This window comes from Microdochium trichocladiopsis, assembly GCF_020744255.1.
Source record: "Microdochium trichocladiopsis strain MPI-CAGE-CH-0230 chromosome Unknown B0I36scaffold_9, whole genome shotgun sequence".
NCBI lineage: Eukaryota > Fungi > Ascomycota > Sordariomycetes > Xylariales > Microdochiaceae > Microdochium > Microdochium trichocladiopsis.
In genome coordinates this window covers 2,387,635-2,410,182 of record NW_025763552.1, presented here as the reverse complement: position 1 = coordinate 2,410,182, position 22,548 = coordinate 2,387,635, and the positions used below count along the sequence as shown (strand labels likewise).

At 57.0% G+C, this 22,548-nt stretch overlaps 8 protein-coding genes across 8 annotated transcripts; 4 read left to right on the top strand and 4 right to left on the bottom strand.

Moving 5' to 3' along the window:
* Positions 1–200: 200 nt before the first annotated feature.
* Positions 201–1,729, top strand: B0I36DRAFT_295940 (uncharacterized protein; the record flags this gene model as incomplete). The annotated part of the gene is made up of 6 exons (XM_046151877.1): positions 201–255; positions 358–808; positions 898–1,066; positions 1,182–1,449; positions 1,511–1,610; positions 1,675–1,729. Exons 1-6 carry the CDS (start codon positions 252–254, stop codon positions 1,727–1,729), a joined length of 1,047 nt encoding a protein of 348 aa, XP_046008705.1. The 5' UTR covers positions 201–251.
* Positions 1,730–2,291: 562 nt separating this feature from the next.
* On the top strand, positions 2,292–3,432 carry B0I36DRAFT_249665 (carbon-nitrogen hydrolase; the record flags this gene model as incomplete). The annotated part of the gene is made up of 2 exons (XM_046150490.1): positions 2,292–2,987; positions 3,055–3,432. 2 exons carry the CDS (start codon positions 2,292–2,294, stop codon positions 3,430–3,432), a joined length of 1,074 nt encoding a protein of 357 aa, XP_046008704.1.
* Positions 3,433–3,538: 106 nt separating this feature from the next.
* On the bottom strand, positions 3,539–4,979 carry B0I36DRAFT_249770 (microsomal dipeptidase; the record flags this gene model as incomplete). Its single annotated transcript, XM_046150498.1, has 3 exons — positions 3,539–3,698; positions 3,770–4,646; positions 4,724–4,979. The coding sequence occupies 3 exons, from the start codon at positions 4,977–4,979 to the stop codon at positions 3,539–3,541; spliced, it is 1,293 nt and encodes a 430-aa protein (XP_046008703.1).
* A 2,046-nt stretch (positions 4,980–7,025) lies between these two features.
* B0I36DRAFT_424707 (permease for cytosine/purines, uracil, thiamine, allantoin-domain-containing protein) lies at positions 7,026–10,283 on the top strand (the record flags this gene model as incomplete). The annotated part of the gene is given in 5 exon segments (XM_046162293.1): positions 7,026–7,195; positions 8,251–8,358; positions 8,371–8,620; positions 8,771–10,054; positions 10,109–10,283. The coding sequence occupies 5 exon segments, from the start codon at positions 7,026–7,028 to the stop codon at positions 10,178–10,180; spliced, it is 1,884 nt and encodes a 627-aa protein (XP_046008702.1). The 3' UTR covers positions 10,181–10,283.
* A 702-nt stretch (positions 10,284–10,985) lies between these two features.
* On the top strand, positions 10,986–11,913 carry B0I36DRAFT_367037 (uncharacterized protein; the record flags this gene model as incomplete). The annotated part of the gene is made up of 2 exons (XM_046159398.1): positions 10,986–11,433; positions 11,561–11,913. 2 exons carry the CDS (start codon positions 10,986–10,988, stop codon positions 11,911–11,913), a joined length of 801 nt encoding a protein of 266 aa, XP_046008701.1.
* Positions 11,914–13,023: 1,110 nt separating this feature from the next.
* B0I36DRAFT_367036 (uncharacterized protein) lies at positions 13,024–13,807 on the bottom strand (the record flags this gene model as incomplete). The annotated part of the gene is made up of 3 exons (XM_046159397.1): positions 13,024–13,421; positions 13,476–13,552; positions 13,719–13,807. The coding sequence occupies 3 exons, from the start codon at positions 13,805–13,807 to the stop codon at positions 13,024–13,026; spliced, it is 564 nt and encodes a 187-aa protein (XP_046008700.1).
* Positions 13,808–14,701: 894 nt separating this feature from the next.
* Positions 14,702–16,661, bottom strand: B0I36DRAFT_387499 (uncharacterized protein). The gene is made up of 4 exons (XM_046161181.1): positions 15,895–16,661; positions 15,630–15,822; positions 15,260–15,561; positions 14,702–15,187 (listed from the first exon to the last, which is right to left on the bottom strand). The coding sequence occupies exons 1-4, from the start codon at positions 16,447–16,449 to the stop codon at positions 14,813–14,815; spliced, it is 1,425 nt and encodes a 474-aa protein (XP_046008699.1). The 5' UTR covers positions 16,450–16,661; the 3' UTR covers positions 14,702–14,812.
* A 2,722-nt stretch (positions 16,662–19,383) lies between these two features.
* B0I36DRAFT_332592 (uncharacterized protein) lies at positions 19,384–20,832 on the bottom strand. The gene has a single exon (XM_046155137.1). It carries the CDS (start codon positions 20,425–20,427, stop codon positions 19,657–19,659), a length of 771 nt encoding a protein of 256 aa, XP_046008698.1. The 5' UTR covers positions 20,428–20,832; the 3' UTR covers positions 19,384–19,656.
* Between the last annotated feature and the right edge of the window lie 1,716 nt (positions 20,833–22,548).

Sequence of the window (22,548 nt, the reverse complement as noted above, 5' to 3'; positions counted from 1 at the left end):
CCTATTGTCCCTAGTCTCCCAGGAGCTGGCCAGTGTCGGCCCCGGGCTCTATGCCGATGGTCGGCCCCTTGCCCAGCGGAACCGGTACCGGCCTCTTGGCCATAACCACGCGGGTCATGAACCCACCGAGGCCTCGCGCTCGACCACTATATTTCGGATAGGCCAAACCTACTTGCTACAGGCCGCCAAGCAGACTGATAGTTCTGCCAATTCGTCAAAACCACCGTTTGGGGATCTGAAACGCAATATTCATGAGTAAGATTTCGCTGTGTGCTTTTCTGCGCTCCAATTCCTCTCCTCTGTCTTTTATCGTGAACGAGGGTCCCCCACAGCTAAACCATAAACCCTCACATGTAGCTTATTTCGTCGTCGTCGGAGCCGGGGTCGTTGGCCTTGTGCAAGCACTTGAGCTGTGCGCAAGATATCCCCAGGCCAAGATCACCGTCGCTGGCAAGTTCCTTCCGGGAGACTCGGCGCCAGAATACGCCTCCGCCTGGGGCGGCGCCAACTGGTTTCCCGCCGCCAGAGACAACGGGCCTCAGGAGGACTGGGAGGCCATCACGTACCGCAAGTTTGGCGAGCTGAGCGCGGCGCGCCCCGAGTGCGGCATCAAGCCCATGCAGATCCGGTGGCACTATGAGCAGCCGATTGATGTCGTCGGAATCAAGACGCCGGCGACGGGAAAGCTCTGGTTTGAGGATCTTGTCGGTGGGTTGAAGGATATTCCCAAGCACGAGCTGCCCCCTAGGTGTGCGTTTGGCTACGAGATGGCCAGCTTTGTTATTGACGTTCAGAGATATCTGCCATGGTACGATATACAGCTTCACTGAGGGACACAAGCATCTCCCCGCCTGATGCTCAGGACCCCCTCGGATGTCATGCTGACCGACAAAACAGGCTCCAGACCGAGTGTACGAGGCTCGGCATCGAAGTTCACCGCAGGGTGTTCCATCACATCCGGGACGTCTTCCGAGCATACCCAGACACCACTGCCATTTTCAACTGCACAGGTATCGGAGCTCTGACCTTGGGAGGGGTAGAGGACAAGAGGATCTTCTCCGCAAGGGTATGCATGTGTCCTGAAGAAACCATTCGATGCGGATGCCATCACCAGTCTCTCATCGGCTTCCCTGTCCCGTTTATTGTCAATATGCGTGCTCACACATTCGTCTTTGAGTCAGGGTCAAATAATACTAGTCGAAGGGCCGGAGGAGCCAATCCGCAAGATGTACTTCCGCGCCCCTCACCGCGACGGAGAGGCCACGCACATCTTCCCGCGGGGAGAACGCGGAGGTGTCATACTCGGGGGTTGCAGGCAAAAGGGCCGATGGGACGGCGAGCCCGAGATGGACTTTGCCGAGCTGATCAAGGAGCGTTGCTGCGCCCTGGTGCCCGAGCTCGGCCGCCCGGAGGACTTGAGGGTGATCAAGCATGGAGTCGGGCTGAGGCGTACGTCTTCTGGCAACTCCAGCTCTCGACACGGTAATCGGACTAACACTGCGCACTCTAGCCGGGATGGAAGGAGGCGCTCGCGTCGAGGCCGAGACAATCGAAGGCAATCTAGTCATTCACAACTACGGCGCTGGAGGTACTGGTTTCCAGGCCGGATGGTGAGCCTGTCTCCCGTTTCCTTTGCGGGTCGGTCACTAACAGGAAGCTAATCTGGTCTCACAGGGGGCTGGCTCAGTATGCTGCGGCACTGGTGCCGAGTCACTCGGCTCACCTTTGAAGCATAGAACGGTGTACTCGTACCTGCATGCAGGCTATTGCAAGATGAAGGTCCAATAAACACCATGAGCCCTGCTGGCATTATAAGTCGTTAGACAAGCATCGCCAAAACTTGAAGATCTGACAAGACACGCAGTACGGCGGCCCAAGGCACCATACTAAGTTTGTGATCTGCGTCACGGTGAGGATTTTGATTCAAATCAAGCTCGAACAAGCTGGTCGAGTTTGCACTATCCTCCAGTCACAAGCTGGAGTTCAAAAGTATGTACAGAAGTCCTGGGAACTTGCTTTGCCCACCATGTCGCCCTATCAGATATGCCACATGTAATGAAATAGTAGATGTGTTATCACCTGGCGTAGACCCTGAGCCCCGTAAATCGGCGCGGGGCATCGGCGTCGGCCCATTCATGCCGAAGCCGGAAACAACGGGCTGGCGGGCTCGAAAGCAACAACCCCACAAATGAAGCGCAGCTCATGGAATTGTGATGCTATTCACCTTAACATCGTCCGCGTTCTTATCCAGGAAGTCATTTCCGAAGACAGCAGGTCTATAACAAGACAAGATGAGCGCACCCTCAGGCCAACGACTGCTTACTGTGGCGGCGGCCCAGCTCGGCCCCATCACGAGCCTGGACACGCCTCGCTCAGAGCCCCTCGCGCGAATGATCAAGCTGTGCGAAGATGCCGCGGAAAAGAATGTCCGGCTTGTCGTCTTCCCGGAGCTCGCTTTCACGACGTTCTTTCCCGGCTATATAATCGAGAAGCAGGAGGATGTGGACAAGTTCTTCGAGCCGGCTTCGCCAGAGGATCCGTATGCGATTGTCCACTCGCCCAACGGCAAACCTCTGTTTGACAAGGCAGCGGAGCTGGGAATTGACATCTACGTTGGCTTTGGCGAGCGCTGGACGGATGAGCACGGCAAAGTGACGTACTACAACACGGCCCTGTACTATTCTGCCTCCCAGCGGCGTGCCATCGCGAAATACCGAAAAGTACACTTGCCTGGCCGCCATGAGCCTGATACCCGCCCCGGCGTCACACAGCAGCTTGAGAAGCGCTTCTTCTCTGTAGGCGATTTAGGGTTCCAGGCGTTTCGCGCGCCGGATCTCGTTCAGGGAGCTCTCAAGTCCAAGGATGCAACCTCCGCAGATACTGCGCAGGGGAAAGGTGATCCGATCGTGGGGATGCTCCTTTGCAATGATCGGCGTTGGGCCGAGGCTTGGAGGTCGTACGGCCTACAAGGCGTTGAGCTCGTGCTAGTAAGTCGCTTCACTGAAACACTCTCAGCAGTTCAAAGGCAGCGCTGATGACCGCGGGCGTCCACAGGAGGGCTACAACACTACTGCTTTCGCACCACAATATCCAGGCTCGAACGAGTGGCAGAAGCAGGAAGCGCTCTTCCACCATCACCTGTCCAACCAGTCGGGGAGCTACACGAATGCATGCTTCAGCGTGCACGCAGGCAAGGCAGGGAAAGAAGACCACGGTTCTCTAATTGCGGGGAGCAGCATTGTCGACCCGAACGGGCATATCATTGCCGAGTCGAAGACCGAGGATGACGAGCTGGTATGCGCCACCATTGATCTAGCTGAGTGCCGCAAGGGCAAGGAGAGAGTCTTTGCTTTTGACAAGCATAGAAGGCCAGAGCATTACGAGACGCTGGTGAGCCAGGTGGGCGTCCAGGAGCCGCCCCTTCTTGATTGAGATATCAGCTACCGACAAAAGGTGCCATCGCATTTTCTTCTTCTTCTCGTCTCTTCCCTTCGCTAAGTGTAGTCCCTCATCTCGAACCCCGTGAACAGGATCGTCGTCAAGGGTAGTCCGTCGCAGCAATCCTATTTGGATTATCCGGAATTAAACGCGGTAGCGGGTTGTTCCACCTCGTGAATAGTCTCCCTTTCCATACGTCCTCGACGGGCATGATCTCTCGGGACAAGCGTGCTGCCACCCTCTCATTCTCGGCCCATACCCTACATCATGCGTCAGAACAAGCATATTCCTCGTAACCATTGCGCCATGCTGTTATCTGCTTTTCACTTACCTGAGAAGATTCTGCCCAACCAGCTTCTTGACTTGACTGTCCGTGGCGCCACGCTTCATCACCGCCTCGATGAGCTTGGGATAGTCAGCCACCGACGTGATGCCGTTAGCAAGGGTCACAGTGCCGTCAAAGTCTCCGCCTATGCCGACGTGGTCCCACCCAGCCACCTCGACCACATGCATGATGTGGTCGACCACCCTCTCAATGTCGGCGGCTTCCGGGTCCTCCGCATTAAGGAACCGCTTCACAAACATAATCATCAGGACTCCCCCATTCTGCCTTAACCTGGCGAGAACGTCATCCGGGGCATTTCGGTATGTCTTTGCGAGCTCATAGCACGTGCTATGGCTGAAGATGATGGGTGCCTGGGTCACGTCTAGGACCTGACGCATGGTCTCGTGGGACGCATGAGAAAGATCGACCATCATGCCCAGACGGTTCATCTCGCGGATCCCGGCGATGCCAAACTCGCTCAGCGCCTCGTCTGCGCCCCCAGCGGTGACTGTAGATGCCGCCGTGGCAAAGGGGTTATCACAGTTATGCGTGATCGTAATGTAGCGAACTCCCAGGTCAAAGAGCTGTCTGATGACAGCGATGGACGACCCGGCCTGGTGCAAGCCCTCTGCTCCGAGCATTGACGCGACCCTGCCAGAGCGGAAGGCTGACGAGACGCAGGCGGGCGTGTCGCAGAACTGCAGCTCTTCAACCTGCTCGATGAAGCGCCGCGTCACGTCGACCTGCTCCAGGGTGTCACGGACGCTGTGGCTGGGGTCGTCAAGGTTCTCGAGATCGGGGCATTCCACGAAAACGGACCAGAACTGGCCCCCTACCTTGCCTTGCCGCAGGCGTTCGAGGTCTGTGTGGCCTGTGGAGAGTTCTGTCCAGGACTTATCAATGAGAGCCAAGGACGGAGAAGCTAAAAAGGAGCAGGTTGTGACGGCTTCGCGTGCTTACGGTTTCGGAAATCGTATGAGCTGTTGTAGATCTTGTTCTGCAACTCGATGCGGAGGAGATACGGCAGATCGTTGTGGCCATCAATCAATGGGGTGGTGCGTAACAATTGCTGCGTTCTGCCCGCATAGTCTGCGTCAGAAAGACCCTGTAATCCTCCCTGTCCAATGTATAGGTACCCGGCAATCCCCGCCACACAAGATGCCGCCAGCCAAAATAGCCATTTCGCGGGTTGATGCTCTTGTAATCTGGACGTCATGGTGGCCGTTGTGGTGGAGGCACGTGCTTTGGTGGCCCGGCTTTTCCGGGGGAACGAAAAAGGTCGGAAGTAGGGCTCTATACAGGCACAAAAGTTTGTGCTTCGCCAGTTGGAGACTATCTCGCTCGATGCAATGGTCGGTATGTTCAGGGCCTTGCCGACAATTTGGATCGGCCTGTGGGACCCGATTATCTCTCCCACAGTCGGTCTCTCGGCGCACCTTGCGTGCTCCAGGTTCTAGGAGACCTAGGTAGTCCCCACCCTAGACTTGTCGCCTCTTACAAAGCTGGAGTTTGGGTAAAGAGTCTTTTTGGACTGTGTGACGACTGAGGTCAGCAGCTCGATGAATTGGCTCTGTTTGTCCTATTAGAGCCATCAAGAGTTATCAGCCTTAATGATCAAGTCCAATTTCATCGTTGGTCCTCAACAGCCTAGCCTGCATCCGAGGCATGACAGCTATGGAGGGCTTCAAGCGTACAATATCTATCGGCTTGAGCCGGAATCTCAATTTCTTCAACGTATTCGAGATACTTGGAGCTCACCACACCATCGACGCACAATCTCTCGTTGTCTTCTCTGTCGCCGCGTCAAGCCCTAAACCCACATCCTTCACAAACTGGACATTGCATTGTGGTCGAGTCAGAGTTCCGAACATACGCAAGCCACGAAAGCCATCCATCAAACAAATGTTCATACCCTTCAATCCATTAGCCCCTCGCCTGTGGAGACCTGCTGGCTCGTGTGAAAGCGCGTGTCCAGGCGGCAGCTCTATGGACGACAAACCGTTCGTCTCGATCGCCAGCGAATGTCAACATAGCAGTCCGAAGGAGGCGTACTACGCGCATCATCTACACAGCCTCGCCAGGCCACGGGGGAAGCGCATTGCTTGGTCAGGATTTTGACTGGGCGGCAGTTTTGTGGTGTTCGCCGCCGTCTTTTGACCCCGGGCGTCAGAGTTACAGAAGTGGAAGTGTAGTGCCGAAGAATAGCACAACATGAGGGGCTCCTGGTAGGATGGGCACTTCGCTCTCCATTGACGCCTCGAGAGGCGATGATCTGGGTATCACGTGAGGTACAGTCGACTGCCGAGCAATCAACAACACGTGCGCCACCTCCTCGGTACTTGTCGAGCCCCATTAGCGCATGACACCGCATCTTTGGCCGTCAGCAAAAGTTTACATCTTATCAACAGAGCAGCCACGAGGAAGATGAGGAATGGCGTGCATCAGCGATGACGCGGTCCTCCTTGCAAGGAACTAGTTTTATCCTTTCTCAGCTCACATGAGGACTTGCTCAGGGTTGAGACACATCCTAGTAGGCATCTACATCATAAGAAGGCTGCTGGTGCCGAGGCAGCGGAAAGTGGACGGGCTCCCGGTCTGCTCTCCGATCTGACTGGGGGTTGACCCCAAGGACAGGCAACGCACCCCACCCAGCTTCCATCGGAGACTTGGCCGAGCGGTGGAGTTTGGGGGTTCTTGGCCCTAGCCTGTCTCTCTTCGGCTGACATGGTGAGATATCATATCATGTATGGGCAGACGTGAGCAAACCCTCAGTCACGCCATGGACGCGACGACTGTCCTCAAGCTTGTTCATCTGGGTCCTTCTTATCATCGCTGGGCGCAATCTTGGGAAGAACGCTGTGCTTTTGCCCTCAGTGTCGCATGCGACTCGCTCAGTTGCCATTGGCTTGCCCGCGCTCTGTGAAGCTGCCACCCATGCGATTCCATCATTGAAGGACGTAGCCCATTGCTACAAGAGCATTGTTTAAAAAAAAAAAACACTGCCAGTTCTTCTCTTCAGATCATGACGGATGGCATGGCTGTGTCGTGTGAGCCGCACGATACGTTGTTCCATCTGCCGTTGGCACGCGGCGCAGCCTCCACTGGCAGCAAGACGCCACCTCGGGAGACGGGATCCGCTGGAGCTGCGATTGGGTTGTGAACCATCTGTGGCACGTTTCCTGCTCCTCAGGAGGTGCAGTGCAGTGCAACGCAAATCGGTGAGATTGCCGAGCTGAGATGGTGACCACTCGCGTCCGAAAACATGCCCTTGGCTTCTGGAAGTGTTCTTTCGCAGGACCGGCGTAATTGTCAGAGGGAGCCTGGTGGTGGCAGATGGGTTGTCAATGGTGAAACTCAAAAGCTGAAAGCGCCCAATCAACCGTTGATGGCTGCATCCCATCGACAAGGCCAAGGGGTGGCCCAGGCGCGCAGGTACAGCACTGAGATGCAAAGTCGCAGCCAGGTCCGAGTCACGCGCCAGAGAGCCAGAGGTCCAGACGCGCTGACGCCGTCTCACAGATAGCAGCGTTGGGCCTCGGAGTCAGTCTCGGGCGTTGTTATCAACGCGTGGCTGAGGCTGAGGACCACGGCACTCATCATCACGAAGACGAAGGGACCCTCGCCTCCTCACCACAGGGCGACGTTATCTCGATGAAACTGCCGGGCTGATGAGGTGGCCTGGCCCACCAGAGATAAGTCTACCCCAGATAACCAGGGGCCAGCAGAGTCTCGGACCCATCCGGCTGGGAGGTCACAAACCCACGAGCCACCAATACCCCAGAGTATATGTACCTGCAGTGGAGCCAGTGGCCTTGGTCCTTATCACGACCCAGTGCCCAAAGCAGCCTAGGCGCCCGTGCCACGAATCAGTCCCGACGGATTAGAGCTCGATTGTCGATTGTGGGTGGCTGCTTTCCCCGCTCCAGCCGTATCGGGAGTCGACAACATTGCCGATGGGACAGGGATCTAGGCACGGAGGTTCCGACATGGCTGCTGCGGAGGAGGCCCGTCAGTCGTCCGTCCAGCACACTTGAGCTTGAGATGGCGCTGGTGAGCTCGCCCCAGCAGCATCGAGACAAGGGGTTGGCTGGGACCATAACCTCCAAGCTGGCGGCGGCACAGCAAGCCCACAAGCCACCAACTGCCGGAGCCTTTTGGCACCGTAGTGATAATGCTTTGCAGGGGAGCTACAGTAGTGGCGTCTCGTCACCTCACATGCCTTTGATTCTAGACCCAGACCCAGCTCCCCGTGTCTTGGGCGGTTGCAGCTGAGTGAGGTTCCCCAAAGGTTACAAGCTTACCCCCTGCCGCCAGGTTCTGAGCGACCACGCCTGTAGATAAGGACGCGCGATCTGGTGTCCTAGGACGCAGGTCTCGACTCCCTCGTGTGGACGGCCCTCATCTCGCTCACCCTGGGACAGTGACGCAGCCATACATATAACAACCCACACCCTCGGCGATCCGGGTCCTTGGGTCACCCAAGGCAGCTGCCCCTTTCCTTCATTGTCGTCATCCACAACATCATCTCAGCCCAAGCACCAGGAGACAACAGCCAAGATGAAGATGGACAACTACAAGGCCGGCCTGCGGGCACGGTACGTTGACAGCTTCAAGATGGACCCGGAGACCGTCGCCAACGGCTCGAGACTGACCAATTGGGATCTGGAGCCTATCGACGAGGAGCGCCGCAACTGGAACTGGAAGACGTATGCGTCGTACTGGATCTCCGAGTCGTGGTCGGTCACACAGTTCACCATTGGCGCGCAGATGGTCGTCAGCGGCCTCCTTTGGTGGCATGCACTGATCGCCTGCGCCGTCGCTCATCTCTTTGGCGCCGCGTTTGCCGTCTTCAATTGTGTAAGTCGACCTGTTCATTCGTTGTTGAGATTTCGACCTCATTGTTGTGGACGATCCCTTCCCCGTTCCCCCCTCACATGTTCCATTTCTGCCACCGTGGTGCACCAGCAATCAAGCCACTGGTTCTGACTTTTTGCTTTTGCTCTTTAGCGTTCCGGTGCTGCTTACCACATTGCGTTCCCTGTCGCGGTGCGCGCCTGCTTTGGTGTCTATGGCGGGCTCTGGCCCGTCTTCTCCCGCTCCGTCCTCGACCTCGTCTGGTACGGCATCCAGTGCACTTTCGGCGGCACGTTCATCGATGTGGCCTTTGTCGCCATCTTTGGAGACGCCTGGAAGAATATCCCGAACGCGCTGCCCGCGTCGGCCTCCATCACCACCCGAGGCATGACGGCCTTTTTCCTGTACTGGGTACTTCAATCCTGGACTACATTCTACCGCCCCAACGAAATGAAGTGGATGTACTACGCCAAGAGTGTACTCATGCCGATCAATATGTTTGGCTTGTTCATCTGCGCCATGATTAGATCTGGTGGCCCGGGTGATTTTCAACTGACCGAGTTTGCGGCATCGCGGGCGGCGCTGGCGTGGGCGATGCTCGCAGCAGTCAACTCGGCCCTGAACGGCAACTTCGGCCCTCTTGTCGCTTCCGGCCAGGATATTACACGCTTTGCCCGGTCGCGCCGCGATGCGACGATTGGCCAGGCCATCTCTGCGCCCTGGTCCGCCACGGTCGTCGTGGCCCTCGGCCTCATCACCGCCGCCTGCTCGCGCAAGATCTACGGCGAGGCCTACTGGTCCCCGGCGCTCCTGCTCGAGGCCATCATGGAGGAGAACTTTAGCGGCGCGACCCGGTTCGCCTGCCTCGTGTCCGCGGTCGTGTACATCTTTGGCAACGTCTGCACCAACTACATTGCCAACATTGTCCCGTTCGGCAGCGACGCGACGGCCCTGTGGCCGCGGCGCATCAACTACATCCGGGCGACCGTCATCTGCGCCGCCGTGGGCGGGTGGCTGATGGTCCCCTGGAAGGTGTCGGTCGACGGCGCCGCGTTCGTCAACGCCGTCGTGGGCATGGGCATCTTCGTCGCGACCCTGATCGGCGTCATGTTGTCCGACTACTACGTCATCCGCAAGGGCAACTACTTCATCGAGGACCTGTACAGCACCGACCCCAAGGGCCGCTACTACTACACCAAGGGGTTCAACCTGCGCGCCTACGCCGCGTACGTGGTCGGCGTCGCGATCCAGTTCCCGGGCTTCCTCGGCACACTGGGCGTCACGAGCCTCGCGGCGCCGCTCGAGCCCCCGCAGCAGATTTACACCCTGGGATACCTGCTCGCCTTTGCGACCGCCTTTGTCGTGTACACGGCGATATGCCTGGTCTTTCCCGACGCCGCGATGAAGGAGGCCGGCGCAATGAAGTTCGAGGAGCTGGTCAACCGCGAGAGGACCAGGTTCATCGATGCTACTGCCCCGGGTGGTCGGCAGTCGAGCGTGGGCGGCGACTCGGGCCACATCGACATTGATGCGTCCAAGGAGAAGAACATGGCGGAGGTCTAGGCGGGTTTCGTCTTGAGTGCTTCGGTCGTGTTTTCAGAGGCTCTGGTTTGGAAGGGAGAGAGGAGTCGCGTTATAGTGAATGTCTGCGCAAGCAATAATGGTGATAACCACGTTTGAATGTTGTGCTCCTTTTCCAGACTTGCATGACTGTTTGGTTATGGTGGCGACTGGACTCCAATGACGCAATGATTCACAAAGCTAGAGGTCCAGAGGCCCAGGAGCTCAGAGCCTCAGGTGTACAAGAGGCGTCAGAGGTCTAAAAGTTGATGAGCTACAGCAGTAAGATACCCCAGCACAGCCACGGGCAGGGCCAAGAACTAAATGTGTGGCGACGTTGTCCGCCTCCTTCGGACCAGCAGGCTCGACACCTTCTAGTCAATCAGTTTTATGATCCAGTCCATCATGGTTCGAGTGTGTGCCTTCTCAAACATGTAGAACGGGTAGCCCCTTGCATTTGTGATGCTGTGGTGGTCTCCGCCAGCAGGGCGGATAATTAATTCCAGCATCGACGCCCCGCATTCCCCCACGAGGATCCTGACGGCCCGCACGCCACGGTTCGTCTTTTTCCCTTGTAAATGTGGGGAAACATCCTGGGCGGAGGCGTTCGTCAAAGCCGCCAGACCCTGACTGAATGTGCCGCGGCATTCACGGCCGCATTCTCTCGACACTTCCAGACGTCATCCATCCTTCCTCTTCGCTGTCTTTGAACCCAACTTTACTGTACCAGCTTTTAATTCTCAGAACGTGTCTTCTTACAGGCCGTGTCAAGCAGCACCAACGACATCATCAACACCCACCACACACAATGACAGCCCCAAAGCGCACAGCCTACACCGGCTCTGCTCCCGCGGGCCCGGGCCTGATCTACGCCTCCTCGCACATCACCTCCCCGGACCTCACCCCGGACGTCTTCAACAGGTGGTACAACGAGCACCACATCCCTGACGTGCTGGCCACGGGCGCCGTCTCGCACGCCGCCCGCTGGGAGGTCGCAGACCGGGACCCGGCCACGCGCGGGCCGGACCCGTACCTCGCGACGTACCGGGTGCCGGACATGCGGGCGCTGCAGGGCGAGGCGTTTGCCAGGATCCCCATGACGCACGAGCTTCTCCCTGGCGGCGGCGGGAGCGGGACCGCGGAAGGGGGGGAGCAAGAGGACGTGGGTGGCGGGAAGACGGTGCATGGTAGTGTGGATATCGATACTTGCTTTTACGAGCTTGTCGAGGTGTTTGAGAAGGTGAAGCACGATGAGGGTATGTGTGTGTCTGTGTGTTTGTCTGTCCCGCATTATCCCGCATTATCCCGCATTACATGCGTTCTTCTGCGGTTCCCTTTGAATCATTCTGCCGCGAAAGGGGGGGACTGACCAGGACAAACCAGCCTTTGCGACGCACATCATCTCGGCCGGCATGACACCAAAGGACGCCGCGGCCAGTGACGACATGGACCGGTGGTATCGCGAGGAGCACAATGAGCAGATGTCGCTGGAGCCCGGGTGGATTCGGTCGACGCGTTACAAGCTCGCCTTTCATGTCAAGAGCGTCGGCGGGGACAAGGCCGCGAGAGGAGACGCGCCGGAGTGGATGACGTTGCACGAGTTTGGCGAGGGCAACACTCTGGGGGAGAAGGTCGCGCCACTGGTGCCAATCTCGGACTGGACGAGGAAGGTCATGGGAGACATGACCAGCATTGAGGCTTATGTATGGAGGCGGACGAAGGGGTGGACGAAGTGAGGGATCGCAGGGACTTTGTCGACTTCTTCTTGGGGGTGGTATGCGGAACCGCCATTTCTAACAGAAAGGTGGTCGGGTGCTCGGCGGCGCCGAGGATGTTCTGCACAGTTCGGCTGGACGTTGCCGTCCTCATCTCAAAGTATTAGCATGTTGTCTCTGGACTCGTCAAAGCAAAAATGAAATAATGAGGTAATGGTCGAGACGGGTCAGGCGATGTCAGCTAGGTCCACACTGGTGTCATCAAGATACCGTAGGCTTCCACAGGGTTTGTGCATCATGTCTCTTTCACGGGAGAAGCTCAATAGGGTAGTCGTAGACTTACCGTGTAGTGTTGGGATAAAGGCTGCATGCTGATGACGATTAGAGACTAGGCACTACCAACATTAGGTCAGGCGGGAGACAGTTTTATATCTCAAAAGTGGCCTACTGAGCGTACAAATCGTGAGGTGCGTATTGTCAAGTGCCAGGATGTGTCAACATTGCTCATTCTTGGTACATGCGCCGAGGTGAGCAGGGGTATGTCGCCGTGCATATCACAGCCTCCGCAACTGCCCGTTCCTCCTCCGCAATTGGGCCGACTTGATGTCGGACTCGGCCTAATCTGGAAGCAATAACTTGTTGGTGGACCCCTGCAGACCCTCTCAGAGCGTGTGGTTGTCGGCATCAAACTGCTCCCCTGGCCACACCCTCCTCCTCGCTTTGACCTAAATCCCAGTGCAGACATCTAAGTGATGCCCCCGAATCCTACATTGACACGTCATGGTAGGCTTCTGCTGTCGCCAAGCAAGCGAAACGCATGCATAGAATCTGAATATCATCGTTGTTGCTATTTTGAAGGCAAGGCTCATTGTATCATCAACCATCCTCGCGTTTTCGACAGCTGTCTAAGTTTTGCAATGAGAACTAGCAATCCTTGCCAGGCACTTGAAAAATCATGATCGCCCAAAGGACGAGAAGTCGACATCGGTGATTTGCATAAATGCGCCAGGAAAGTAAAACTCACGTCAGATGCAACGAAAGGCTGACAAGGTTGTTGATGATTCAGAGCCACCTCAACAGGTTTCTACATATAAAACGCCACAACAGCCCTAAGCAAGATTTGTACAAATTTTACTTCTTCATGTTCAGAATGAGTCTCAACGCCTTGGCCTCCGCCTCTTGTTCGACGAGACGCAATTTCAAGTCATCTCTCTCCCGTTTCACGTCCTCGAGCGCCCGCTCCAGCCGCTTGAGCTCATCCAGCTTCTTCTGACGACATTTGCGTGTGGCAAGGCGGTTGGTCCGTCGCTTGCGCAGAAGCGCCTCTGATTCGCCGCTCTCCTGTTCCCGTGCGGGATCCGGAGGGGTTGCGGACGTCGAGCTGATGGTTGTAGAGGGAATGGGAAGAAAGTTGTCGGAAGCGGGAAAGCTGGAGGTGGAGTCTGCCCACCCTGGTGATTGCTCCTGGGGCAATGGTGCTGAAGCTTCAGAAACATGTATGGATGAGAAGTCAGGGAAAAAAGAGGAATCTGCAAATGTTGTCAGCACGCCTTGTCGGCTTGAGCACGGTGGATTTTGAGTACCAAGAGGATGATGGAAATCAAACAAGGTCGAATCAATCAGGCTGTCGCGACCAAACAATCCTGCATCTGTCCCGCCGCTTTCAAATGCACCATTCAGTCCCGCCGTCAAAGGAAATTCGTCGCCAGTTGGAAAAGACAAAGAAAAGATTGGGGGTGTCGCATCCTGCGACCCTGAGCTCACGGAATCTGGCTGGACATTGTTAAAAAAGCCGTCCGCAGCCTGATTGGCGAACGAGAGATTACTCGGGGTCCCAGAAGCGGCGGCCGAAGTGCGCGTGGAAGAAGGCGGTCTGGGATCGGGCTGCGATCTGGTGGATTGCAATGGACGACATTGTTGCAGGGTGTGAGCCGGCCTCCAGGTGAGGCCGCGGTCTTGTCAAGTCTGTGGTGTTACGAGATGGGGTTCCAAAGATGGAAGTGCTCTTCTCGAAGAGGGGGAGGCGTAGACTTGAGGCTCTTTGACAATGACAGGCAGGGTTGTTGGAGTTGTTGGTGACCCCCCTCGCGCTGATCACGTGTTATGAGCACATCTCGAATCATCGTTGCTCAGACAAGGGACGGAACCTGATTGGGCCAGAACGCGAAATCGCTGACCGGGTGCTGAGTCATGCCGGGCTTGGAAAACAGGGGCCCTTTGGCCGGCAGGAGAAGTGAAAGTTAGACAGGAGTGGAATCCATGAATATGGGCATCGAGCCCATCCATCGTGGGGGCCACAAGTATCGTCGCCGATTAGCTCCCGCTCTACCATTTGAGATGCTACCATGGCTACAAGGCAATTCTGCAGCTCCACTGCTATACTCACAGGATGATTTGGGTGGAACGTCGCCAGGTCAAAAGTCTTGGCTAAACACTTTCAAGCAAGATGCCAGCGGGAAACATTTCTACCAATGCAAGCAGTAGCCATGCATCTAACCTGAAATGCCAGCAGCAATTGGTGACAAACTTTGTCGGGCCAAGCACCGTGCAATCCCTCGGCAGAAGCCACTTCAAGGGCAAATGCAACCACATATATGGGAGCTTACAGAACTGGAGCCGTGATTAGTAGCGGGCCCAGCGACAGCCCCACGAAAGCTTGCCCCATAGACTAAAATCTCATACCGCTAAAGCTGGGGGGCCATCATCACCCACAGCAGAAGCATTGCAGCATTCACAAAAGCGGGCCATAAAGGAGACACAGGAATCTCGCACAACATGAAGACTAAGATCGCCTCACATCGGATTGTTTTGAACGTTTTTTTTTAATAAGAATTGTCTTATATATCGTTTTGAACTGGTATCTCGGAATTGCAGCCACTCCCGCGAATAATATCATCGACTAGACCGTCCAGCCGCGCAACTAAGCGCGGATGGCAGCCTGGGGCACGAGCATGGCCCACTCGCCGTTGAGGTCCTTGACAGTCAGAGTCCACTCCTTCTCCTCGGCCTCGAACTCGAACTCGCCGACGCCGTCGACGAGGTACGTGTTGGTTGCGGCGTCGAGCTTGCCGATGCGGCCCTGGGCGGCGTCAATGCGGGCGGCAATGGCGTCGCTGAAGAAGTAGTCGATCTTCTGCAGGTCCGCGGCGGCAGTGGCGGCCTCGACGGAAACCTTGAAGGCGAGCGGGTCGACAAAGGCGAAGCCAGCGGGGGCAGCACCGGTGGGCGTGGTCGGGACGACGACGAAGCGGTTGGCAGCGGCACCGTTGAACTCGAGCTCAAACTCACCAGCGGCCTAGTCGTGAGAATGTCAGTTAAAACTCGCGTACCAATAACGTAGACAGGAGAGAGGGATGTGGTAACTCACGTTGGCAGGGAAGAGAATGTCCTGCTTGACATTGCCACCAGCAACGGCATTGCCTGTGCCAAACTGTCCGACAACGGCAACCTCGCCCTCCTCGCCAGCAGCAGCCTCGCCACCCGCGGCGGCCGCGTCGGGCACGAACAGAGCAAACTCGCCAGTGAGGTCCTGGACCTTGAGTACAATCTCGTTCTCCTCGGCCTCAAATTCGGTCTCGCCAACAATGTCGCCGACCTCGAAAGCCTTCTTGGCGTTGGAGAACTTGCCGATGGTGGTCTTGGTGAGATCGATGCCAGCAAGGGCGGGGTCTGCGAAGCAAAAATTGTTAGCCATGGCTTCCGATGCTCAGCTTGATGTGCGAGCGAGAGATACTTACTCGCAGAATCAAAGATGTAGTCGATCTTGCCCAGAGTCAAGGCGCCGCCACCGCCCTGCTGGAAGGCGACGATGAAAGAGCTGGGGTCGAGTAGCTTGAAGCCGGCGGGCGCAGCACCGGGAGTCTTGTTCTCAATGACGGCAAACTGGCGGGCAGTCTTGGCCTGAAACTCGATCTCGAACGATCCAACAGCCTGGGTTTCGTCGTATGTCAGTACCTTGAAGTCGTCGCAGGCGAAGAGGCAGAATCGGAGTGCATGACTTACAGCTTTGAAAAGGACATCCTGCTTCAGGTCTCCACCCTCGAGGTCAATCAGCGTGCCAAGGACACCGGCAATTTCCTTCTCCTCGCCCTCGGCAGCCTCCTCGCCAGCATTAGCACCGGCTCCCGCGCCGTTTCCGCGGCCGGCGCCCTCCTTGCCCTTTTCCTTGCCCCGACCGGCTCCCTCCTCGGCAGCAGCACCCTCCTTGGCCTTGTTTTTAGCCTTTTCTTTCTCCTTGCCCGCTTCGGCAGCCGCACCCTCCTTGGCCTTGGCCTTGTCCTTGCCCGCTCCAGCACCAGCACCCGCTTCGGCGCCCTGTTCGGCAGCAGCGTCCTCCTGCTTGGCCTTCCCCTTGCCTTGGCCGGCACCCGCTTCAGCTCCGGCACCAGCCTCAGCAGCAGCACCACCAGCGGCTTGCTGGGGAGCCATACCGCGAGACCATACCGCGCCGGCGTCTCTGGTCATGAGAGCTCCAGTGGGTTCGCGAGGAATCGAAGGGAAGGCGGCGATCAGAGGAACCACGCCGAGCGCGGCGGTAAGTGTCGATGAGAAACGCATATTGTCGAGATATATAAGGGCTCCTCTTTTTTTCTGGGGTGAAGTTGAGGTCGAAGCGAAGACGTATAATAACACAGAGGTAAAAGAGCGGCCGGGCGCTTGTTGATCTGGGAAGGGAAGTGTGAAAAAAGAGGGAACCTGCCCAGAATAGGAAATCGACAAGGAAAGAGAGAAAGGGTTCTCTTGGACGATGGAGAAGAAAGAATGGAGATGGGAGGGAAACAAAGGGAAGGATATCGGACGATCATGCACGATATATAACAGAATTAGCCCAGCGGGGTGGGGAGATCCAAATCAACTCAACGTGCATGCATGGGCTGGGTTGTTCAGGTGCTCTCGATATCCGACGAACATATCACCATGGCTTGGGAAACAAGGAATCTTCCTAAACGCCCCTACTGGTATTGGAAACCCACTTGCGACCAGACCTGGCTTAAACTGCTCGGACTGCATCTGGTCTACTGGGCAAGGGATCCTTGGGCTGAGCAAGTGCCGGCACTGAAAATATCTAGTGGGGCGAGTGCCGGAGCCAAGCAAGCGAGCACTGTAACCGGCGTGAGTGAGGTCGTTCAGATGGGTGCTCGACTCCTAGGCTTGGCAGAAGCTTGGCGGAGGTCTCAGCGGGACCTGGGGTTGAGCCCAGGGGCTTCCATGCCCGCTACAAATTGGCTAGAGTGGCCGATATTTGCCTGGAGCTGGCGAGCATGAAGACTCCGCTATTGGCTAATGTGAGATTCGGCGCCATTGACCCCAGAAACTGAGCAATTACCAAAGTCGCAACAGGGATGGGGCTTTGCCTCCGTGAAGGCAGGGCTGCAAATGTTTTCCGACAGAGCTGGGCGAAGAGAAACATGGTCAATCAAGGCCCACGTCCATTACTGCCCGTTCCTCACGTGCACTACCCCGATAATGACGAAAGTCCAAGGTTCCTGCGCAGTCTTGAGGCGCGGTTGAATTACTCTGGCATTGAACATACATGCAGACACCATAGTGCACTGAGCGTCACTACTTTGCGGCTCAACCAGTGGGCTGTGCTGGCTGACGACCCCTGCCGCCGGGCCCTGAGCAGCCCGCCAAGCACCCCCTGAAAGCTGGGCGGCCCGGGGTAGCCACCAACGCAGGACGCCCACGGCCGGACCGCCAAGGTCGGGCGGCGTCTCCCTGAAACGCGGGTGGCCCCTCGACCGATGTACGACGGAGCGCCGCTGAGCCGGGTCTGCCGGTGCAGAAGGCTGCAGAATCAGTTGGTAGGCTGTCTTTCGAGAGGGCAATAGAGTGGTAGCAGTGCAGGCAGAAGCAGCGCCACGATGCGTCCGCTGGCCAAGAGCCATGGCAAAGGGGTCGAGCTCCTTCAGAAATGCGTCAGTTTTCCCTTGGCCCCTTAGATGGGTTTGACCTTTTTGCCATATGGCGGTTAGACTCTCTCGGTGGCATTATTCTGGCGGCTGCCGTGCCGTGTGAGTCGATTGAGGAGACGACCGGATGCGATTGTCAGGCTGTGCCGAGTTCAGGAGGCTTGCTCGCACTCCAAGGCTCAAGGGAAACAGCAGCTTACCTCCTCGTGTGAAGTGTCTTCTTTGCTCCCTCATAAACTGATGTGCATCGCCAAAAGGCTGGCGAGAAAAGCTTGGAGGAAGCCAAGTTGTTGCCGCCCCTTTAAGCCAAGGCTCTCGCCAAGGTCTGGTGGGTTTGACCAGGCCGGCCAGTGCACGCTTAGTTCTTGTGGCTCATCTGACTGCTCTGCTCGCTCATCTGGGATTTGTTGCTGCCAACGCCGGCATTCTACCTCCAAGAGCCAAGCCCGTTGTCCACACCCTCAAGCGAAAGCCAAGCAGCACAACCTGGTCCCATATCGAAGCCTTGGACGCATCAGGTGTATCTTGGCTGCATGGTAGTTGTTCCAGACACTTAGCCCATCGGGCAGGAGGCAATGATACATTTCGATCGTTCTGCCCCCGCAGCCTGCTAACAAGATCTCGTGGTAGCTATTTTCAGCAGCACATGAGCCCATCGTTGTTTGGACGAATGGCTTGGCGGCGTTTCTGTCTGGACCGCAGCGTGTACTCGGCATCCATCAGCCGAAAGAGTGGCATTGTGTGGGGAAGACTAAGATCGACATTCTGCTCGAGCATCATCCTAAGCCCATGACCACTGTCCGCGAGGTCTTTACCATGGCTCAACTGCACACAGCCTACTGTCAGACAACGAATTCAAGGGCACCAGAGATGACTGCGCCAGTGTTTTGACCTACCCGGCGGCTGCCTAAAATCTTCTTATCTTCATTTTTTGTTTGTTAGCGCATCGCGAAGCCGTCTCAATTCATCTCAAGGCACATTCTCACTAACAGCAACTAATGCCGATGCTTCATTCGCGAATTTGCGAGTCGTGACTGATGTACCCGGCGGCAACACGTTGGCCCGCCTCATGGTCCTTATGTTGCACGGACATACTTTCTTTCCAGAAACGTACTGCCGTGACCAAAAACCACCACAATCAGCTGTGTGAATCATTTTGTGGTGATGCGTGTGAATAAGTGACCGGTGTCGCGTGACCACCTTCCTGGTCTGGCCATGACGTTACTGAAGTCTCCAACCCCTGCTCAGCGGGAATCAGGTGAAACGGCGACAGCGACGATCGCGTGGAGAGTGAAACGTGACACATGCTAAAGTGGCCAGAGAGATGTCAAGATGTTCCAGCTTCTGCGTCTGCGTGAGATCTGTTTACTAAAGACCGGATCTTGGCTCTTTTCGTGATCGTGTTTTAACGGGATCACAGCCATTGTGCAACCAGATATCTGTGCTGGGAGTCCATTCAAGCTTTTCCAGCAAGGGGGACGGGATGATATTCAAGGCAGCTCCATAGTTACTGAGATGCTTTATGGTGACTGTAGTGATTTTAGAAAAGACAAAATATAGTGTGGACGTGATATCGAAGGCATGAATTACTGCGGATTAGTACGTGAAGACGAAGCGCATCTCCTCCAGAGGTCTGGCCGAATTAAGTAGAATAATGTACAAATGTCTTCCTGTCTATGCTTGGAACGTAGTACATCGTCTAGAAGTTCTGAATTCATCGCATAACGTGATGCTACCGCGACATTCAGATTCCAGATCTAAATCCCAGCCGCGTGGTGGAGCGATATTTAAATCCTGCACGCATCCTCCTTAATTCACTCCGCATGAGGTCATTCAGCCCCTCCTACAGACATCAGCCGAGCGCAGCCATCCTGACTACCTTGTGGACCATCTTCCCGTCCGGGTTGGGCATTTTGGCGGTTATGGTGACCCTAAACTCTGTATAGTCGTCGCTCCACTTCCCGCCCGAAGGGTAGAACTGCGCCTTGAACGGGACCATGTCCATGACGGGGTCTCGCTGAGCCTCCTCGGCCTCGAGCACGGCCTTGATGCCCAGAATCATGGCCTGCATGTCCCACGCCGGCTGCCGCTTCTGCTTCTGGCCGGGGCCCGTGGTTGTCGCCATGCGTTCCCATAGCCGCATGGCCCGCCGCCGCACCTCTGGGAACCTGCTCCCCTGGGCGATCTGCGCGACGGCGATCATGACGCCGCCGTGCAGGACGTCCTGGTCTCCCAGCGCGTCTCCCTGGGCCAGGGCCGACTCGTCTGCTCCTGATGTCGACGCGGCCTGCTCCCTGCTCACGACGACATCCTCGCATGTGTCAAGCAGCTTGGCCGTGGCGGCTCCAAGGCCGTCCCAGGGCTTGCCATCGGGTAGGTCGAAAACGGTGCATACACTCAAGTAGCTCACATCGACTGTGACAGCAAGCCCCTTGTAAGTGTCTTTGTCCTTCGAGCCCGGCGGCGCTGTGTGGAACCTGTGCCTGGCTGCCTCCTTCCATGTCTCAAGAAAGGCCTTGATCTCGCGCTGCTGCGCCCGGTGCCGCGAGAACCAGGCCTGCCGGTAGTCTAGGGACGCAAAAGCGCTATTGCCCCGGTGCATCGATCCCAGGGTGGTCAGCATGCGGTAGTACCAGAGGATTATGAGAGCAAAGTTTCGAGACCAGGCGCGAGAGAAGGCAGCGAGACTCGCGCCGGGTGCTGGTGGCGGTGGCCCGTGGACGCTCGGGATCGGCAGCTCAAGGAGCACCCTTCGCGCGTGTGGGTAGACTCCCGAAAAGGCGGCGCTGATACAGGCATCGCGGATCAGCTCCGTCTCAGCCTCGTAGACGCCCTCATCGTCGAGGGAGGCGGCGATGAGTGAGAATGAAGAGGTGGGTGTGTCCTTCTTCCCAGCCCCTGGCGCCGCCGTATTTGCGTCTCCCTTCTTGTCGTAGCCTTGGTCGTCTTCCTTCAACAGCTGGCCTTGCAGGAGGATAGGCCGAAGCAGAGAGACGCAGTGGGCGGCGAGCTGGTCGGCCGCCTCCGTGTTGCCCTGCTGCCGCTCGAAAGCCACCAGGAGCACCGTCGCAATGAGGATCGCCCGCGCACGCCCGGTGTCTCTGCCGGTGCCGCCGGTGCCGCTGCCTGTGCCCTGGAGCGACTGCAGCCGTTGCCGGAGCCTCCCGATGGCTCTCGTGTGGTGGAACAGTGCCTGGTAGTAATGGCCCTGGCTGGTGTTGTCCTTGACGGGATTTCTGCTGGCCCTGGGGTGGGTGCTGAACAGTGGAGGCCCGTAGGTCCTATGTCGACCCAGTCGCTGGTGCTCGTCCTCTTTGTCCCGGACTTCCTGCGCCCGTGCCAGCGCCCCGAGGGCCAGGATGGCGCTCCGGACACACTCGTCGTGGACGCTCTCGCGGACTACGGTGCGGCGCCAGAACTCGCCCTCGGCGTGCCGCAGTACGACATCGCGCCGGAACTTGTCGAAATACGCCGCGTCGCCCGGCGATACAAGGACGAGACCCCCAATAGAAGACGGCTGGCGGAGCAGACCCAGGTCTATAGGACGGATGACGCGGAACTCGGAGCACAGCTGTGACAAGGCGGCGAGGCCGTCCTTCCTCATGGCCGCAGTGGCGTATGCGCAGGTGGATTTGCGGCGCTGGCACCGCCCGCATGCGGGCTTCTGCTCGTCGCACTTGACATGTGCGGCTTTGCAGCTGTGGCATCCTGCTCATTCGAGGCGGTGTCAGCGGATGAGTCTGGCCAGAAGTCTAGACTTCTCTTGAAACGCGGTTCTCATGTATTAATCACTCACCTGTTCTAACCTTTGGCTTCCCAGCGCGGCCACTTTTGTAGTGTAAGTTGTTGTCATGCCTCCAGACAGCTTGCCCAACCTTGTGCTGACTGCTCATGGTGTGTCGCAGGACGCAACCAGTGCCTTTCTAGGTTTTCGCGTCCAGGCTGGAATCGGACTGGGATGACCACAGCGATCGCGGAATCAATAACAGACTCTGGCTCAGATAGTGCCCTTGTCATTCATTATATAGCATAGGCCAAGGGGCAACCGTAGGGCTTGGGTTGTGGGTACTACGGGCTTACTCCGTTCGACACGGCACGCAAATCGACCAATCGCGCCCCTTTGTCGGGGGTCAGAACTTATCTGACATGCAGGGAATTCCACTTTACTCATGTCTTGGCAACTGCTATTAACCAGTTGCAGCGCCGAGCAGGACCCCGAGACGGACGAGCGGGTCAAAGTTGCGAGCAAGCATCCGTTGGGGGCCGCTCCACCGACCTGCAAGGACCGTGCAGATAATAATTACCTGCAGAGACACAAGGGGCAGATACTCGTGGATAGGCAAAATAACCGGATCCATCGATGACGCTGTCTGATACCCCATACTGCAGATTGTGCTGATCAAGTGTGGACGCAGGAACTCGTGGTGTGGCTGTGACCCCCCCTTGTCTCTTTGAGCTGACATGGTGTGACGACAAGCTCGGGCTGTGCATGTCTCGGCGGCTGTGGCGGCGGCCTTATTTTCATCGAGGACAAGGCAATGCGCCCCGGCTCCTCCACCTGCAAGCCAAACCCTCGGGTGCCGTCCAGGTGGAGAGCTAACTGGCGCGCTCCATCATATAGTGCCAGAATGGCTACAACTTCCACTTTCAAGTACACGCCACTGCCGGATCCCGACAGCTGGATCAGACTGCTGGTCCTCCTCCCGGCCGACACTGACGACCCACGCAGTCCCATATATGGAGA

Bases quoted from the DNA above. Each gene is read 5' to 3' on its own strand.
- B0I36DRAFT_387499 (XM_046161181.1), bottom strand. From the start codon at position 16,449: ATGCGTTTCTCATCGACACTTACCGCCGCGCTCGGCGTGGTTCCTCTG. The intron at 15,562-15,629 runs GTAAGTATCTCT...TTTGCTTCGCAG, and splicing joins CTACATCTTTGATTCTGCGA to ACCCCGCCCTTGCTGGCATC. The intron at 15,188-15,259 runs GTGAGTTACCAC...TCTCACGACTAG, and splicing joins ACATTCTCTTCCCTGCCAAC to GCCGCTGGTGAGTTTGAGCT.
- B0I36DRAFT_332592 (XM_046155137.1), bottom strand. From the start codon at position 20,427: ATGCTGACCACCCTGGGATCGATGCACCGGGGCAATAGCGCTTTTGCG.